Here is a 20,332-nt window from a genome sequence, read left to right as displayed (position 1 = left end):
CCTTCTTGGCATATTTTACTGATTTGCCTTTTCAATGTCTGATTCATCCTCTCTACTTGTCCACTTGAAATTCCCCAGTTTATTGGGTATCCTGCTGCCTTCGGTATTGGCAGACAGGCAGTTATTCTGCTGGTGTTTTGCATTTTGGCAAAGTCTTTGACTAATCCAATCATTACATTCTCAGCTCAAATTACATTAGAAACTTTTATCACCTGTGTTTCTGCTTGTACCTCTCTCTTCATTCTAGAATGAAGAGTGGTTAGTTGATCATTTTGCATTCCACATCCCAAAGACATTAATAACCATAAAATGAGCATTGGCACAATTACTGATAACATTCTTGAAGCACTTAAACACATCTTATCTGCAGTCTTGTTGGTCCCACAGTTTACACAGTCCGTGATCTGGGATGGATTTTCTTCACTCGGGTATAGTGAATCCAGGGGTCCACACCGGCTACTTTGACTGTTGTAAAGGTGGTCAACAGTACATGATGGTGTCCAGTCCACTTTTCTTTCAGCGGTTCTTTGTTCCAGTTCTTAATATACACCTCATCTCCCGGATGCATGTCATGAACTGGATTCTCAAGAGTCAGCAGCCTATTCCACACGAGGACGCTCCGCAGTCAAGCTAAACTTTTCCCGAAAGATAGAACATAATTATACACTTCCTGCTTTGCTGTGACATGTACATTTGGGTTAGGCTCAGGAGATTCATATGGTTTCCCATACAATATTTCATAAGGACTGCCTGGCATCCCACTCCTAGGCTTTATCCGAATCCTCAACACTGCTATTGGCAAAGCCTGGGGCCACTGCAATTTGCCTTCTTGGCATATTTTACTGATTTGCCTTTTCAATGTCTGATTCATCCTCTCTACTTGTCCACTTGACTGGGGTCTCCACGGTGTGTGGAGATCCCAAGTTATTCCCAGCAATCTATTTACTTCTCTTACTACTGTACCTATAAAATAGGGCCCCCTGTCTGATGATACCCCTAGGGGTACCCCGAACCTGGGAATAATCTCTTGTAGTAACCACTTAACTGTTTCCTTTGCTTGGTTTGTTTGACAGGGAAGGGCTTCTGGCCATCCAGAAAATGTGTCAACTCCCACTAACAGGTATTTGTATCCTTGAGTTCTTGGCAGCTCTACAAAGTCTACCTGCCAGTAGTCTCCTGTCTCTATTCCTATCCGAATCCTTCCTAGCTGTGCCTGCTGTCTAGCCCACTGGGTTGTTTTTCAAGCAGATCTCACATTTTGACAATACTGATTTTGCCATTGTTAACATCTGTACCGAGATTAATCTTCGCTTTAGCAATTTTACCAATGCCTCTGCACCCCAATGACATTCGTTATGTTTAATTTGTAGAACTTCTCTCATTATCAAGAGGGGTACCACTATTTGTGCTTGTGCAGTCATGTACCACCCTTCTAAATTATTTTGTGCATTTAGCAAACGTCCCAGTCTCTGATCTTCTACTGAATATTTTGATGTTGGAGGCAAATTGAATTGAGATACATTAAGCTTTAAAGGTATCAATGCCATCGCTGTTTGCACTTCTCGAACAACCTGTCAGGCTGTCCAGTATGCCTTTCAATTTCCCTCACAGATTTTGGAGTTTCCTGTTTGGTGTGCTTTACAGTGTATAATTGTATAAGAAGTTTAATAATTAAACTTCTTATACAATTATACACTGTAAAGAAGTTTAATAATTAAACTTCTTCAGGTTTTTGTACTGCTTTTATCAATTGCAGGACTGCATCTTGATGTTTAATATGCGTACCTTGAGAAGACTCTTTCCACAGTGCTCCATGTACATGCACCACTCCAAAAGCATCCTTTGAGTCAGTCCATATGTTTACCCTTTTCCCTTCACTTAATTCAAGTGTCCTGGTTAAGGCAACCACCTCTGCCTTCTGGGCAGATGTGTTTGGTGGTAATGCTCTTGCCTCTACTACTGCACTGACTGTTGTTACCGCATATCCAGCGTATCTGGTTCCATTCTCCACGAAGCTACTCCCTTCTGTGAATAGTTCCCACTCTGGCTGCTCTAGTGGGACATCTTTCAGGTCTTTTCTTGCTGAATAGGTGTACTCTATTACCTCTACACAGTCATGCTCTAATGCGCCTTCTTCAGTTGTGGTACCTAGAAAGAAAGCTGGATTCAAAAGGTTAGTTGTTTTTAATGTGACATCATCCTGCTCAGTCAGGATTATCTGGAATATTACCATCCTGCTTGGAGATAGCCAATGGCCCCCCTTCTGCTCTAAGACAGTGGTTACCATGTGTGGCACATAGACATCTATGTGCCTTCCCATAGTAAGCTTCCTGGCTTCTTGTATCAGTATCACAGTGGCTGCGACTGCTCGCAGACATGAAGGCCACCCGGCACTTACCTTGTCAAGTTATATGGAAAAATAGCCCACCGGCCTTTTCCAGCTTCCCAGACGTTGGGCCAGGACTTCCAGTGCTAGGTGCAGCCTTTCACATACAAAGAGCTGAAAATCTTTAGACAGATCAGTTGTCAGTTGTCAGTGCTTCTTTTAATTTTAGGAAGGCTTCTTTCTGTGGTTTGCCCTAGGTGAATGGCTGTGTCTTCTGGGCTTCATACAGGGGTTTCATGATTAGTCCATAGTCCATGATCCACAGGCGACACCACCCTGCTATCCTGAGGAAGACTCGCAGCTCGTGTAAATTCTGGGGCTCTGGAATAGCACAAGTAGCTTGGATATGGTTAGTACCTAGTTTTCGTTGCCCTTGTGAAATTTCACATCCCAGGTAGATTACAGTTTGTCGGGCAATTTGTGCCTTTTCTCTAGATACTTTATAACCTCCCATTCCCAGTGAATTTAAAATCTTGATGGTTACCTTTATACAGGTTGCTTTTTCTTCTGTAGCTATTAGTATATCATCAACATACTGTAACAACAGGTATTGGTCTCTCGGTACTTGCCCATTCTCAGTCCAAATTTCCAGCTCCTTTACTCGCTGGTTTCCGAATAGGGTCGGCGAGTTCTAGTAGCCTTGTGGTACTTGTGTCCAGGTGAGCTGGGTCTTCCTCCCGTTCCCTGGATTTTCCCCTTCAAAGGCAAACAGTTTCCTATTTTCTTTGTCAAGGGGTATGCTGAAAAAGTAATCTTTTCGATCAATTATGGAAAACCTTTTATATATCTCCTTTACGGATGTCAGCAATGTATAGGTATTTGCTACCACTGGATAAATGTCCTTTGTTATTTCGTTTATTGCTCTCAAATCCTGCACTAATCTATATTCCCCATTTGGTTTCTTTACTGGAAATATTGGTGTATTAACTTCTGATTCACATTCCTCTAGAATTTAGTATTTCAAGAATTTATCAATAATCTTAATATTCCTTGCTGTGCTTCTGGTTTTATGGGATACTGCTTGAGCTGGACAGCCCTGCCCCTTCTTTAACTCTACATGTACTGGCTGTGACAATTTAGATTTCCCTGGTATATCCGTTTCCCATACAGAGCGAATCACTGCATCATCTACTTCCGTAGGGATAGAGGGGACCGGTCTTTCTTTGATCATTAAAATTTGTCCCGCCTTTGATTCAGGTACTTTCATTACAAGTTCCCTGTTCTCAAAGGTTATTACCACATCAAGTTTCACCACCAAATCCCTCCCTAAAAGCGGAATTTGACACTCATGTACATAGAAAAATTCATGTGTCAAAACCTTGTTCCCAAAACACAAATCTAGGGGTTGCAAGAATAGCCGATTTTCCTCTTTCCCTGTCGCCCCAACTATTGTTATTTGCTTGCCCCCAATTTGCCCTTGAAAATCATTTAGTACAGAATATGTGGCCCCCTTATCCACCAGGAATTTTACCTCTTTATCCCCTAATTGAATGGTTACCACAGGTTCTTGTCCTGATTCCAATTCTAGTCAGCTGTGATATCGCCCAGTACCATTGCCTTGGCAACATCTTCCTGCTGGAACTGATTGCCCTGGTTAAACCAGTCGTTTGGGTTGCTTGGGTATTCTTTCTTCCAACGCCCCTCCCTCTTGCAATACACACATTGATTTAGGCTTAAGCCTTGCATGACTGGTCCTCCGTGGTCCCTGCCAAACCCACCTCTACCCAGTCCAGGACCAATTCTGCCATGTCCCCTGAAATCTGGGTTCCCTTTTCCTTGTATTACCACCAAAAGATTTTGCTGCTGCTTTTTACTAGCCTCCTTTTCCCTGTTATTGTATACTTTCCAGGCTACCTCAAGTAGTTTATCCAGATTCCTTAATTCCTCCCCTTCTAATTTTTGCAACTTTCTCCTAATATCATCCTGTGACTGCCCCAGGAATATGAGAGCGAGCTGAACCTTTGCTTGTTCTGTGTCTATTTGGAGATCTGTATATTTCCTTGCTGTCTCCTCAAGCCTTTCAAAAAACACAGTAGGGGATTCTTTCTTTCCTGTCGAACCTCATACAATTTAGACCAGTTTACAGTTTTAGGCACAGCATTCTGAACTCCTATTTGGACCCACTCCTGATATTTCTTCAGTCTCCGCATATGTCCAGGTACATTAGGATCCCACCCTGGATCCTCAGTTGGAAAATTTTCATCTAGTGTTCCTGTTACAAGTCCATTTCTGATATCTTCCCCTGCCCTTTCTTTGGCTGCCTTAAGTACCATCTCTTTCTCAGTAGAATCCATTAAAATATCTAATATTACTTGTGTGTCATCCCAGTCAGGATTCTGAGTTTTCATAACTATTTTTACTACCCGTGCCACCTTATCAGGATTTTCTCTAGGGGTTCCAGCTGATTGTTTCCAAATAACTAAATCCGCAGGAGAAAAAGGCACTTGTACAAACACTGGCCCCTCCACTCCTACTACTTGTCGCAAGGGAGCGATCACAGTCCGCTTTTGTCTGCCCAGATCTGGGGCAAGCTTTGAGCGACTCCTAGTCCTATGGGAGATTGGTGTCACTGATTCATCACTATTGCTATCTTCTTCACTTACATCCCCCCCCTCCTTTTGTATCACAGTTAGTTTTGATCATCTTCTGAGGAAGAGGGATCAGGTGATGGCAGGAGAGGAGGATAAAGAGAGAAGGGTGTAGTAGGACTAGATGAGATAGAATTAGGTGAAGTAGGGGCAGACAGTGGGATAGGGACAGGTGAAGCAAGCGGGCTAGGGTTAGGTTCTCTTGGTTTTGTTGGAGCTACCTGTAAATAAACATCTGTATAGTTTTTCCTATTCAGATTTTCTTTAAATGCTAAGTGTTCTAGACAACGTTTCTCTTTTACACACACCCCACACTTATCACTTGCAGATGCTCTAACCACCATTAATCCACATTCAACCTGCCATTTTGGCTTTCCCCTTAAATAGAAAAACAAATCAACATACGGAACCTCTTCCCATTTTCCTTCTTGCTTACAAAATGACATTAATTGCAAAATGGTGTTATATTGCAAAGACCCATTCTTTGGCCACTTTTCATCATCCTTCAAGACATATTCTGGCCACCATGTATTACAATAATTAATCAACTTAGCTTTACGTAACTCTTCCCCAAAATTACTCTGTTTCCAATGTGCTAATAAGCACCCGAAAGGAGAAGGTTGTGGTATGGGGGCATTGCCGCCCAAAATCCCTTTAAGCTTCTCCATGTTATAGCTACAATACACCAGAAATGCCGAGCCTGCAATGCTTTCGCAATTGTCTAACGGACGGCACCTAGGCAATACCACCAGGAATTCCTTAGCCCGACCAAGCGTAGCTTTCGCTGCGTCTTATTGGCAGGCAACCAAACCAAAGTAAAAGCACCTTACCACTCCCAGGGACGTTGTGAGCAGAAGAGACAGTCGTGGCTGATGGGCTCCCCGAGAATCCCTCAGTGCCGGCTGGAATGTGATAGGTTACGAACTTGCTCAGCAGCACTCACAGGGTCCCATCTGAGGGTCACCAAAATGTTAGTGTTTGATTGCCCATTAAACAGAAATGGCTCCCAGAGGGAGTTATCTCTGAGTCATGCAGCAATGTATTGGTGGGCTCATTAACAGGAGATAAGGAAAAAACAATGCGCCTCCTGGTTTCAACAGCTCTCGAGAATGGGAATAGAATACATCTTTATATTGTAACCTAGGACAAGTGCACCTTCAGCAAATTTGTGGATGACACCAGATTAGGAGGGGGTGTTGTTCTGCTGGAGAGTAGGAAGGCTTTGCATAGAGTTCTGGACAGCCTGAATTAATGGGCTGACATCAAAATCCAAGTCTTGCACTTGGGTCACAACAACCCCATGCATCACTATAGGCTGAGGGAAGAGTGGCTGGAAAACTGCCCAGAGGAAAATGTATTGGAGTTTGCCAGTATTACTGATGGGACTGCCTTGGTCTGTCTGGCCTCAGCTGCTTACCAAATAGCGGCACCTGTGGTCCTTCCTCCCCAGAGACGCTATTCAGTTACCTGTGGTTGCAGCTGGGCACATGGGGACAAGTCCGGGCATGCCCCAAACTCCAGAGCTTGCGGACTGGAGCCTGCTGTTGAGGGGGTCACTCCTCAGGCCTTCCTGAGCTGGAGAAACCCTTAAGGCGAGACGAAGAAAGGAGCGGGTCCTGATGGAGAGTTTTTAATCCAGAGTTTTTATTTTGGTGGCATGGCCTCTGAATCTTGCAACAATCCACTGAACTCTCCCACCAGAACTCTCCAACAGAACCCCGACCGCGTGGTCTGCTTGTCCTTTTACCTGGGGAGAGGGGCAGGGGAGGGGACCCAGGGAGCACCAACCAGGCACAGGGGGAGGGGGTCTCAGGTGAGAGGGACACCTGGGTGGGCCTCCCAGTCGCTCAATGCTCTTGGAATTTCTGGGTTGATAGAGTGCCCAGCAGGGGTCAAGGGTGGGGAAAAGGAAGAGTGATTGACAGCCCACCTGGGGAAGGAAATTTCAGGGAAGAAATCAAGGGAACTAAGGCAAGCCATGACATCACACCGCAACAAAAATGGGCAGTGGGTGCTGGTTTGACAGCATCTGAACATGAGCCAGGGTGTGCTCAGGTGGCCAAGAAAGCCAATGGCATCCTGAGCTATCCTGGCAATAATATGGCCAGCAGGACCAGGAAAGTGATTGTCTTCCTGTGTACTCAGCATTGCTGAGGTCACATCTCAAATAGTGTGTCCATTTCTGGGCCCCTCATTAAAGAAAGGGCATGTCCACAGAGGGATAACAAAGCTGTTTGAAGGGTCTGGAGCACATTTTGTGTGAAGTGGCTAAGGGAGCTGCGGTTGTTGAGTCTGGAGAAAAGGAGTCTCAGGGGTGACCCTATTACACTGTACAACTACCTGGAAGGAGATGAGGGTTGGACTCTTGTCTCAGGAAACCAGCAACAGCAAGGGAAGAAATGGCCTCAAGCTGTGCCAGAGAAGGTTCAGGCTGGACATCAGGAAGAATTGCTCATTAAGCATTGGGATGGCGAGGGTCAATTGGTGAAACAGCAATTCACAGAATTTATAGTGTGTGACATCCATATTTCTTGATGTGGCTTTTTAGGGCAATATCTATGTGTTAAAAATAAAGGAAAACCTTCAGTCCCTGTGACATCTTTAAAACAGACCTTTATGGTACACACAAAATATACTTTTATTCCATTTTATAATTTGATGTGATATCCAATATTCTTTAATCATTGCATTCAAGAGGTTAGATAAATACTAGTTTCATTAAAGGTCTTGCTGAGCAAGTCTGTGTTGAGTCTATAACTCCCTCTCTGTAATATTTTTTCTATCAGGTAATGCTTAACAGTAATTTTCACATTATAGTTGCTATTGATGCTGGTTTATCACTAACTTGGCCTTCATGTTATTCACATTGTTACCTCCATTCCACCTGTGTTTGGAAATTACTTACAAGACAATAAATGTTTGAAGCTTGAGATCCAGAGCTGTTACATTAAAAGAGTAAAGCTATCTTAATTTCTTTCCATCATGAACATATTTTTCCTCCTTTTGAGTGATTTGGTCACTCACTTTGCTTTGGCAAGTGGAGAGCTATACACAGAAGAGTTTGTGACCACAAGGTGTTTGCTTGAAGTTGCCAACTATATTTCCACAAAGTGAAACAAAACTCATGGGATTTTCACTCTGAGAGAAGCTCCTTGAAATGCACATGAAAATATTTCTGAGACCCATGACAGGTTTGTCAGCTACATCCACCTGTGCTAACTTCTGCAGTTTATCTTCAGAGTTACAGGATGATTTTTTCCCCAGCTTGCAATGTATGCTCACGAGAGACACTGTGGCCTTTCCAGGTGGCCTGTTGCCACCACTGAGTGCTATCTCCACTGCCTAAAAAGCTGGCATCAGAGAAGCAGTGCATCCTGACACTGTGCACAACTCCTTCCCCCTGTCCAATCCCTGGGTTGTGCAGTACTGAGAGAGTTGGATACTGATGGCAGTGGTTGTTTGAAGGCTTTGTGCATTTGGAACTCGTGAAACAGATGAGCAAAAAAAGAAAAACCAAACTCCCAAAACTGCAGGCTCAGTTTGTGAGATACTAAGATTTCCAAGCAAAAGTGAATTCCTGTTGTCTTTGGCATTGGCTGTGGGCTGGAGTTGGGGAAAGTCTGTGCCTGGCAAGGTCCAGCCCAGAAACATGGAGGAAGTACTGTTTGGTGAGTTAGCAGAGAGTACTGCTGACAAAGATACAAAGCAGATATCAGACTGCTAGTTATCTGAAGAAAAGAGAGGCTTAAAGGGCTTTCGAGGATGATAATCAGAGCAAATTCTATGAAGTATCTGAGGTAGATCAGACACACCATTTCAGTGATTTCAGATGATTTTGAATTCTTGAGTTCCCAGTCAGTAATACCATTAATCTTTGTGTTCTTACAGTTTTAAAATATCCTACAAAGCACTATTTTAGAGGAAAGTGTGGTATCTGTGGAATTTTGTGTTAGAACAACTAAGCTGTATGTGCATGAGGGGGCCTCCAAGATAAAATTACTCTGAGCTGTACTTGTTGTCATTCATAAGGAAACTCAGTCAGAGCCAGACCTTTTATTTGAAAAAAATCTCTAGCCTTTTATGAACCTCAGGCATCCCTAATTGCAATACATATATGGATAACTATGACCCACATTCTTTTGTGCTTCAATTGCTGTGGAAAGAAAGTACATTAGTACGTTCAGGAGGTGGCTGTTAAGTTAATTGGTACATCTTTGTATCCTTGAAGCCTCAGTGAAGGCATTTAGAGAACTGCTAGGCTGGGTGAGATATGAAGGAGCAAAATAAAAATTCTGCTTTCCAAACCCTAGAGAAACCCATGAGTTGTTGTCAGCACAACTGAAGGGCTTAGACCAAGATCATGAAGAGTGATTTGAAGGAGCCATTTCAAACATCATCAAAGAGATGAGTCTCTATTTTAGGTTCCTGACATGTTTGTTCTACCCAGCTTTGCAAGTCATGTATGTAGGAAGCAGATTACCAGCTATGAACAGACATATGTTTTGGGATATCTCCCAAAAGTAATAAGTACTTAAAATGCAGGTCAAGTCTATATAGTTGTCCTGTTGCATGGAACAAAACATCCAGGTGTTCATCTAAATTCTCATTTGGGAAAGTATCCTTTCTCACAAAAAGTTCACGTTGAAGTTACTGAGGAATAAGTATGCCTTTTAGGGTCCATGATGAGAATAAAAAATGGTACAAATTTAGCAAATTTTCCCAGTGCCCAGTGTAAGCCTCTACCTTTGGTGCAAGTCAGAGAATTTCCGAATAGCTAGTGGGAATAGTTATAAAGTCTATATGCCAGAAAGGATATAGTAGGTAGATGCATAGTACCTAACTTTTGAGACTTAGCATAGCATAAGGTGGACCGTGCAAGTAGTCCTCTCTTGTGATATTTTCTCAGGAAATTTATTTTAAGATGTCTTGGATGAGGATACTGTTCATGATCCTCTGTGGTATGAAGTGCACTGGTTCACAGACAGGCACCATAGATCAAGAAAACTATTAACAACAAGGAAAGCAGTAACAAGAGTGTGTGCTCTGACAACAGATGCAGGGTTCCTTGGAACCCTTCACTCTTGTTATTCTGCTTTTGTATGGTTTGGAAAACAAGTAGCATCACAAGAAAAAAATTGAACAAGTTAAGTAAATTTTCAACATCTTCAAAACAGGAGTGTTCTGCCAACAACACAAGATTTCCAGGACATTTTCTCATCAGTTCTGGAATGTATGCACTAGTACCCAAGATTTGCGAGGAGGATTCTTTCAGTTTAAACAACAACAATAAAAAAAGACCTTTAATTTGAGTATAGCTAAGGAAAGAGAAATATAAACTGCTGGCAAATGTATTTTCTAGCAACTTGAGGTTTTTTCTCTTTTAAAAATATAGAGATAATTTTAATAATTCCTTAATGCCTTTCATTGGTGGTTTTAATCAAAAGTTCCTTAAGAAATAACATGTAATCAGAAGAGTTTTTAAAAATATGATGTGAATTCTGGCACAGATAGTCAGCAGTATTCAACATAATACATAATTACCTTAAGTTCAGAAATAATATCACTTTCTATTGAGAGCCACATCTGGCATATCCTTTTCACATGTTTAGTATTGTTCTGTTGCATCTCCTTGTTGACACTGCAGATGCAGTATCTACTCATAGGTTGTGTGCTTAGAAAAGCAAAGAGCTAGCAGGTCATAAATGAGTGTTAGAATAGTTGAATTCACACCTTCTCTGTGAGAACACCAGTGAATGCAAAATAACACAAATTACCTGTACTTATATGAATATTTGCTTTTGCTGATAGTCATAATATGGTAGAAGAATTGTCAGATAAGAGTACCAGTGTTGAAGGGCAGTTAATGGGCTGGGGAAGATTATTTAAAGAGATGTTTTAGGCAAGGAACTTGCAACCAGTCATGGGTGGAGATGAGTGGGGAGAAAGTTGAGAAAGTGAGGTGATGACTCTGGATTGGTGCCAAGGCTATCATCAGTTCAGAGGAGTCATTCTATCTTTGGGGAAGAAATGAATGATGCTATGGTTAGGAAAAATAAAAACCAAATATAATTATATGAACTGCCAGACTCAGGAAGATTGGAGGGTCTTGGTTGGATGTAAGTGAGGGAGAGAATGGTCAGGTTGCACTGGCTAGCCAGTAAGTCATCCATTACCAGCTATGCAAGACTCACTTGGGAAAAAACCCGTATGGGGTCTAATTTGAAAATGGTAAGTCAGGATGAAGCTGAGAAAATTGCAATGTCTTGAACTTGTGTGTTTCATTACTCATGTTATAATGATGAGGAAACTTTCTTTTCTTTGATAAAGAACTTCGAGAAACAGACTGTGAGCCAGCCTGAGCTTCATATTTCTCATAACCAGGTCAACATTTGCGATGAAGTAATAATACAGTTATTTCACTAGTTATCTGACTATTTATCTGATTGACTAAGAGTATGTAACAGTCCGAAATGTTTCAGAAAGAAAATTTTCCAGATAAAGCTTCACACAGTCTTGTTGGAAGGGAAACAGCCAACATTTTTGGCGATGTTTTCTATGCAAACTAGGAACTGCTATGAAGCTCACACAGTAAGCTGAGTTTTTCAGATGGGTTGTATAGTCATTGAGAAACATTGCTTATCGAAAGCATGACCTATAATCAGCAAGAAGTGGTATCTGCAGTTTCTGTAAGCCCTGAGTTGCACTACTGTTCCCTATTTGTAATATAAGACAACACCAACCCTTCAGCCTCCTGGAAAAGTGTGAAAATTGAGTTTAGAGAGCTGACCACCATAAGAAAACACATAAAGAAACAATTTTCTCTCCCTCCAGAACAGCACACTGAAATTGAAGCCTGAAGCTAAACAGTGAGCAGTGAAGGAAAACCAAAATATTTACTTATTAGCTGAGCTTCTCCATCTTAATCACAGAACAAGGAAAGGGGTCCATGGGAAAAGTTTTCTGGGTAGCCTTTAATTTGTAAATTTGTGGGAGGCTGAACCAGTATGATGAAGCCAAACTCACTTCTGCTGTTTCCTAGCATTGAAAAGTTTTATTGTGCACCATTACTAGACTCACTCAAGTTGGAAGGGACCCATAGGGATCAGTAAATCCAACTCCCTGTTCCTCATGGGACTCCCTAATAAAATTATATACTCTAGAGCATTGTCCAGGTACTTTCTGAGCTTGGACAGGTTTGGTGCCCTGACCACTTTCCTGGAGAGCCTGTTGCTGATTGATCACCCTCTCAGGGAATAACCTTTTCATACTCTCCATTCTGAACTTCAGTAATGTAGTATTAACATTAATCATTAACTGGACAGTACTCTAATGAAACCAGAAAGTCATTCAAGTAAATTTTCCTTCATTCATTAAACTTTTCCAAGCAACAATAAGCAAAACCAGTGAATTCAATGTTATGTTGTAATTTCCTTTTACAGGCAATAAACCATGGGCATCTGCCTGTCAACTGTCTGGTCTCAAAGGCATCAATGTGCAAAATGAAGAAGAAATGCTCTTCTTCTGTTATGAATATGAGGGTTCTCTCAATTATCCTGGTCTTTGATATCTCTGAAGGGATATAGCCTTGAGGAGACGAGACAGTTTCTTGGGTCTGTCTGTTCACTATCATCATACTGGACAGCTATGTAATTAGAAACCCTTCCTGACAGAGCACAGGCTAGGCATTGATGGAAGAGAGTTCATTGTTTGCCCCATTGAGCAAAGGACATTTGAATGACCCAGAATCAAGAATGTTTCAGGGGAAACACCTGTTTCCCCTGAAATTTTTCATTTGGTTATGCAGCTGCTCAAACTGGAGAACCTTCCAGATTCCTGAGAGGAAAAGGCTAGTGAAAGGGATGTTTTGCCAATGAAGCACTTGTTTTTCTATTTTGTGTTCATTTTAGAGCAGAAAATCTAACACATATGTGGATGGTAGCTCCATGCCACTGAAGCTAGATATTTGATTTGCTAAGTAGTGCCATCTTTCGTATTTCCAGAAATGGAAGCCTACTAAAGATTGCAAGGAAGCAAATCCATAGAGAAACTGAATGGGAAGGCCACTCCTCTGGCATTTTAGTAGTATTGCAGTAATGTCACTCCATTAGGTATCCCAAGGTATCTCAAGGTATGCACTGATTTTCTCCTTACATTATTTTTGCTTCTCATGAAACCAGTGAAATACGTCTGAGTCAGGTAAGAAAGATAGTATTTGATTTATAATTTTCTAGAAATATGTGCCCTGATTTGAACGATGATTTTGAAGCTAAATATCTGTAGAGCACTAATGTTGTACTTAGGTCAGAATGTAAAAGGCAGAGAGGCATTTCCTGGAGATGCCTATAACCCAAATGCGTGGTTCAGGAAGCTCCTTCCACTTGTTCCAGCTCAGAATTTACTTTTTTGAAGTAACTCAGGAAATGTACATGAGCATGAGCTTTGCAAACGGCAGTAAATAGTGAAAATACGGCAAATAAATTATATGTTCTGTAGCAAAGAGATTCTCATCTGCATGTGTGGAATAAAATTAATTTATAGAGTGAGAGATCTAAAATTTAGGCATTTGTATTATAGTGCATACCATAAGCACTATAGTTTGCGTGATTCTATAATCAACAGTAGGGCCTAGAGAAGTATCCAACCCAGTCTAAATGAAACACCTGCATTTGGTCTGCTGAACTGTTTTCTACATCCTTTTACTACCATAGAAGCAATGACATGTAAATCACATAGCAGTCACTTGCTATGTCGACTTTTAAAAGCAAGATTCCAGAGCTGAATCACACTCCTAAAGTTTAGTGAGATGAACTTGCCCACAATGGCAGAGTATTAAACTGTTCCCTGATAATCTTGTAATGGGAATGTGCTCATCTGGGGCTCGGCACTTATTTTATGGAGCAATGAAACACTCCATTCACCAGAAGAATTTCTTTTGTAGACACCAGTCAAGCAGGATAGGGCTGTTCTAACCTTTTGCATTTGAATTATTGACTGTCCACAGTCAATGTTTAGCATGAGGAGATGCTCATTCCTCTACTTTATCTATGCCACCATCTCACTAAAGGTTAGTATCCATACCAGCATGACTCATCTTGTGGCCCAGAGCAAGAGATCAGGGCACTGAATGTCACCAGAACCAGATTAACTTTCTCTTCTGCATATGTGTATTGCATGGTTTGGTCACTGTCTCCCAACATTGTTGTCTCCTCATGGTACAGGTACCTGGAAAAACTACCTTAGATAACCTACATTCTTGATAACTTGAACGCTCTCTTTTAATAAACAGAGAGAATAACTGAGCTATCCAAGAGTTTGGGCTGACACCCTAACTCTAATGTGTTTAGTCATGCAGTATTTCTTCATGATCTATCTCTTACAGCAAGGTTCTTATAGCTGTCTTCTTCCCAATGCTGGTCTGACTAATGTAAAATAAGGAAGTACAACACAGTGCTATGATGGGAAATATTTAATTTTCCATTGTATTTCATCATGTTGGTGTTTCTTAGTGATCTTCTTTTTCTCCCCAAATCTGTAATCTCATGGTCTTTTTTGTTTTCTTGTAGGAGGAGCTGGGCATTGCTTGTGAGTTACTGGAGTCAGATTTCCTCAAGTGCAGCGTGGGATTTCCTTTCATGAGATCCAAATCTAGGGTAACTTTGTGATATTTGCATTTGCAGAATATTAGTCCATTTACCTCTGTCTCAAAGAGTGTCTGGAAAACCAACTGCTCTGTTAAATGTCTGTGATTGATACTTCCTCTAGCTTGCTAAGCCAGATATCCAAGCCTTTCACAGTTACAGAGACTAGCTGTCCTTTTTCCCACAGGGAAAAAGACAGGGAAATGACATTGCTCTGGGCACTGCAATAAGATGGCTTTGAAAAATGGTGCAAAAGTGGCAGCTGTGGAAAACATACATATTTCCTCTGCAAAAAATTAGAAAAGGACTCTCTGTCTTACTTATGTTGCCTCTGTGAATTTTTTGTCTTCTTTCACATTAAAAAATCTAGCTGTTTTTTTTCTGCCACTAAAATTACCAACCTAGAAAGGTGAGAAAATGAGGAATAACTTAAGGATGACCTGAAAAAAACGAGTCTGAAATTTTTCAGAAAGTTTATATTTCAAAAGCAAATACTTTCCATTTGAACTGATGTATCCTTTGACCCATTATAAAAGTTTTTGTTTTCTGTTTTTATAATTGACTCTTTTGTGCTACTTTGAAAAATACTTTAAATGGAATTGAAAAAAATACATGCAGTAGCAAATATAATGTAAGAATGTAAGCCATTGAAATTACAATGGATTAGGACACTGTTTCACTTGGCCAAAGTCTGTTTTGGAGTTAGGCAGAAAAATTACATGGACAAGTAATCCACCAAAGTAAAATTCTTATATCAAAATTAGCACCTGTTTTCACCCATTATGCATGTCCTGAATGCTGCTTTAACTTGTGCCACTTGCTCCAAGTCTCCAAGTGTAGGCCTGTGGCGTGGCCTTTATTCCCCCAAAAGATCTCTTAATCAACAAATACCATACAGAGTGGCGCTGACAGTTTCAGGTAGTGAGCTTCCTGTTCTGTAAGATTAATTCCCAGGCAGATGATCTCCTCAAGAAATATCTTTGAATAGCCACTCTAGTAAAGGTCTTCTCTTAATGAAGGAAAACCCAAACTCTGTAGTATTTGAAGAGAGACACAATTGCTAAGACTTACAAGGTAAATTGCAGTAGAAGTGCTCTTATACATATCAAAATATGCCACTTTTGTAAAATTAGGCCACTAAAATATGAATAAATTTCAGAATAAATACATTTTGAAACAATATGCAGAGTCTCTAAATATGGCTTTTTCTTTGTGCAGTATGAGTTCAGTGTGATCTTTGATACAAGCCATTTGACCAGTCAGGAAGAAACACTTACCTTCCTTGTCACTGCCCAAAGGTAAGGGGACCCTTGTATGTCTAGATGACTTGGATATTCTTTGTTACATCAAGTGTGCATTATGTGTGCTTGACAATTACATTATATTAGATGTAGATATATATATGTGTAGTAAATTAGTTTAAATTACTGGAACTAAATGCATGTATTTTGGTGATGCAGAGGAACTATGTATTGAAGTTTCCTGAAAAATTAGGTAGGATCATACATAGGTTTTCTTTGCCAGCCAGTTGCCATTCTGAAGGATCATTCTGTATTGTCTCAGTTGAAAGGCTCTTGTGTTTCAGTGGCTATCTCTTTGGACCATATATCAAGCTCAGCTCAGCTGTGGTTGACGATCAACACAAGATAGCCCAACCCATTTGTTCCAGCATTTGAATGAAATAAACATGCTGGGATGCAAACCAAAAAAGATAAATGCTTTAATCAGATAGTCAAGGATCCCAGTGTTAGGTTCTAAAATAATGTATCTATTTTTCCTCACTCTGGATCTTCGGTGAGCCATGGCAGACTGTGGAAAACATCTAGATAGTGTACTTCTCAAAGAGCACTTCAAGTAGGCATTGAAGTAGGGTGTTGCAAAGTATGCATGCATAGGCATTTTGTCTTCGTCAGGATAAAAGGTGTGACACATGCTCTATGCCTTCTAAGATGATGTACCATGAAGAAGCACACTGCATGGGTCATTCAGTCATGAATCAAGGGTGATTCACATGGGTGATTCAGGCACTTCAATATGTGCCTGTACGGGAACCAATGCACAGCTGTGTTAGCCATGAACTGTTGGCCATGAACTGCTGCTTTGATGTGTTGGGTGTTTGACTAGTTCCTTCTCCCATTTACTATGTAAATGAGCCAACTTCATATCTGTATCTATCCAAATCAGGATCCCAAATGGAATGACATCTCTACAAAAAGCTAGAGATGAGAGATAAGATGTAGCAGCTGCTGAGTGACTGCTCTCACAAGGCATAGTCCTCCCCAGCAGTAACAGCTGTAGGTGGGAACAAGATCCTGCAGCACAGAGGACTGGTATGAGACAATGAAAGTGAGACATGTCACTGTGTCTTGCATGTTAGCGAAGTTTTATTCTCCATCAGATGTTCATCATGTGTGCAGATGTCCCTGTGATGCTTCTCAGTCAGAGACATCAGTATCTGCTAGGTGAATGTCAGTTGGTGCAAAGATGGGTCAGCAGTGTTTTAAATTAGCACAACTAGTGTTTTCCAACTTAGGATAGCACAGGACTTCTCTCTGTAATCTCACTGATATTTCTGTGCCCTACCAGTGAGAAATACTAGTCTGTGCCTTTAGATGAGCAAAGAAATAAACAGCATTACACATTGAGTGCATGCTTAGAGATGTTATGAGAAAGTTTCTCACTGTTGAAGGCTGAGAGAGGATAGTTATGTTTTGAAGGATTTAGCTGAACCTCCAAAGAGAGTAGTGCAGGTCTCAATGCTGATTACCCTCATTTCCTCTGTGACTTTAGGCAAATTGCTTAATTCCCTTGCTGTCAAATGAGTGTAACAAAATCTTTCTACCATAAAAGTTACAGGAAGTCCTGAGGTAAAGTCAATTATAAGGAAATTGAGAAAAAGTACCTGTGTTGCAGTCAGACTGCCATAGGTGAAAGCATTCAGTTCCACACAGAACTGGAGCTAGTCTGGCAGAAATAGCTGGTCAGGGAAGCTATGTTCATGCTGTCATGGGAAAGCAAGTGTTGCCTTTCAAGGGTCTACTTGAGCCTGTCCTGTGTAGCTGCAAATTTGGCAGTAGAATCTGTGACAAGAGACTGGTTCAGTATTGGAACAACTGGAGAAAGAAGTAAACATCACATTATATTTCTCTTACACAAGTTGGCTGTTTCAAAAAAAACAACAAACCTTCTTCTTTGCTTCCAGGTGTGAACTGTTTTTCTAGAGCTAGATTCACTGCGTTGTGTTCTCCTTTTCTGAGAAGGAAACGGAGTATCTTCACTCCGTTTAAAACAGATAAGAACACATCCATGACCCTGTGTAGAATTCTACTTGCTTATTCTGTGTGCCACCATGGTATCTCGATATTTATGTTGGATGAGAAATGTCTCAATTTTGGACTGGTCTGTGAACCTATTCAGAGGAAAAGTTTTTATTAAGTGAGGCTCTTTCCCAGGGTGAAATTTGTGGGGTTTTCTATCTGGGCAATATTTTATCAGCAGACATAGGCAATGTGTCAGTTGCAGAAAGCTGAGCTGTAGGTAAGCATATATGTAGCCAGCAGGCTCTATTTTTGTAATCTGAGCAATTCATAATTTGCATGGTATCACTTGGGATGTTATTGCCTGCTGTTTCCTCAGTGATACTGTCCTCAAATAAATATGATCATATCTTTTGTTTTGCCAATTTGATTTGTGAGTAAATCAAATGAACTCCAAGGCAAAATTGATTCCAGAGTACTGCTGAAGAAATTGGAAATGCATGTAACATATCTTTCAAGATTGTTGTTTTGAGCTGTCACCTAACAAGCAGACTCATCATCAGAATTAGAATAGTTGCAGGTTTGTGTGCTAGACATGTATTACAGGAACCTTTCCTAGATTTCATATATGACGTATTTACACTGAAACAAACTGACTTAAATGAGACCTAATTGCTCACTTTTTTCCTCTCTTTATTTTGGTTTTGACTGGCTGAGGCAACTGTCTTTGACAGCATAAAGTAGAAGTGCTTTCATTTTGGCAGCTAAGTACAGGAAGAGGGGGAAAGAGAGGGTGGAATTACTGAGAGGTTATGGCCAGTTCACTACAAGGGTCTTGCCCGAAAACCTGCTTGCAGTGGCAGCAAATTGGTGCTATAGTACAGTGCAGGTACACTGAAAACATTTATTCATTTGGTGGGTCAAGACCCTGTGAGGTATGTCCCTCACAAACTGATGTGTGGTCAAACTGGGAGAAAATGAGTCCTTGCCTGGAAGTCTGAATGTTCTTGTTTCTCTCCACTTTGTATGATGGCTGCTGTAGTTTCCCACAGACATTTAAATTCACACCTTGTTCCAATACACATTTTTTTTTAATGAGCCTGATCATGTCACAGCCACAAAACTCATGCTTTTTGTGTGTGCCCTCTCCAAGGTTGGGTGAACTTTCTTAAGGACCTGATATCACTCAGAGAGGCTCTCAGAGTACAAGGCAGAGAGATGGCGACTGTGAAACTGTTTATATATTACAAAGGCTGTAGATTTGCAGTATGTTTATTTTTCCTTTCTGACATAGTGGAAACCTAGAATGCACTGAATGTCTGCATGATAATACTCTAATCCTGTCTGTGCCCCTGATGCATGAGGTGGACTCATCCATCAATGGGTAAGTATCAATCACCAAATGAAAACAAAAACAACAATAATAATAATCATCAGCATCAGCATAATCATCCTAAGAATAACATCTGAGTGTTTTCCAGTGAAAAAATTAATTATTTTCTTTGTTTACATGTAGCCAGACTGTTGCTTTTTCCTTGTTTCCCAGACTCTGGTCATTCAGACAATCTCATTCAATATCTAGAAATTCTGTTTATTTCAGGACTGTACCTAATTTTCACTACTTCCTAATTAATGCTTATTAGTTGCTATCACATTTATAGAAGGTATTTTAGTGATTGTGTTTAAATTCCAGTGATGCTGTAGATATGATGGACCTGAAAAGTAAATAAAAAAGAACAAGTAAACCACATTTTGTTCCTTAGGGCATGTCTTTAAGGAAATGGTTGAGAGTCACCAGGCCAAAGGTTAGGGTCAAATGTTCTGGAATTTTAAGGAGATTGGTGAAGTCTAGCTGTTTGCCTTGCTGTTTAATTTCTCAAACAGAATTTGCTTCTGCTTCTGTGTATTTTCTTATTTCCTCTATTCCCTCATCTGTGAGGCATCTGACTACCAACTGCAGAGCATCTCTCACCCTTTGACTGAAATACTTCTATAACAGCTAGGCATTGTGTCCTCTCCCTAAGGCTGCATGTGTATGAGTTCCTGCCTTTGAACTTGGGGCTCTTCCCTTCCACTTGGCGTCACAATCTTAAGCCTAGAATGAAAGAGTCGTGGTCAGTCTCAACAGTCAGACCATTCTTTAGCATAAACAGTGTTGAGTTGAAATTGGAGGACCTGGGCACTGAAGACGAATTAGTATTCATATAGACTGAGAAAGCTGACATTAATTCCTAAAGTGGGGAAGCAAAAACTCATCAATACTGTCCCCAGATGGTCAGTGTCTATGGCAACCTCCAGACTACAGGTATTGTCTAAATGACCAGTGCAGGTTGGCATCAGTAGAAGTCAAATATTCTCTTGACCACTATGCTACATGTGTAGAAAAAAGTTAAGCTGCACCGACATGTGATTTGACTGAAAAGTTGAATGAACTCAGATTCAAGGCCTAGACTGGGTTCTGTC

The 20,332-nt window shown here is 40.8% G+C and overlaps 1 protein-coding gene across 2 annotated transcripts in view; it reads left to right on the top strand.

Moving 5' to 3' along the window:
* The window catches only part of ITGA9 (integrin subunit alpha 9), a 245,397-nt gene that overhangs the window by 161,842 nt on the left and 63,223 nt on the right, over nt 1–20,332 (top strand). For both annotated transcript variants that reach the window (XM_039715127.1, XM_039715128.1), the window contains exons 19-21: nt 14,538–14,624; nt 15,831–15,910; nt 19,164–19,253. In XM_039715127.1, the coding sequence (XP_039571061.1) occupies nt 14,538–14,624; nt 15,831–15,910; nt 19,164–19,253 (257 nt within the window). The remainder of the gene's footprint in view (nt 1–14,537; nt 14,625–15,830; nt 15,911–19,163; nt 19,254–20,332) is intronic.

This window comes from Passer montanus, unplaced genomic scaffold (genome assembly GCF_014805655.1).
Source record: "Passer montanus isolate IOZ18808 unplaced genomic scaffold, ASM1480565v1 scaffold32, whole genome shotgun sequence".
In the NCBI taxonomy this organism is placed as follows: Eukaryota; Metazoa; Chordata; class Aves; order Passeriformes; family Passeridae; genus Passer; species Passer montanus.
This window is presented reverse-complemented; position numbering and strand designations above follow the sequence as displayed.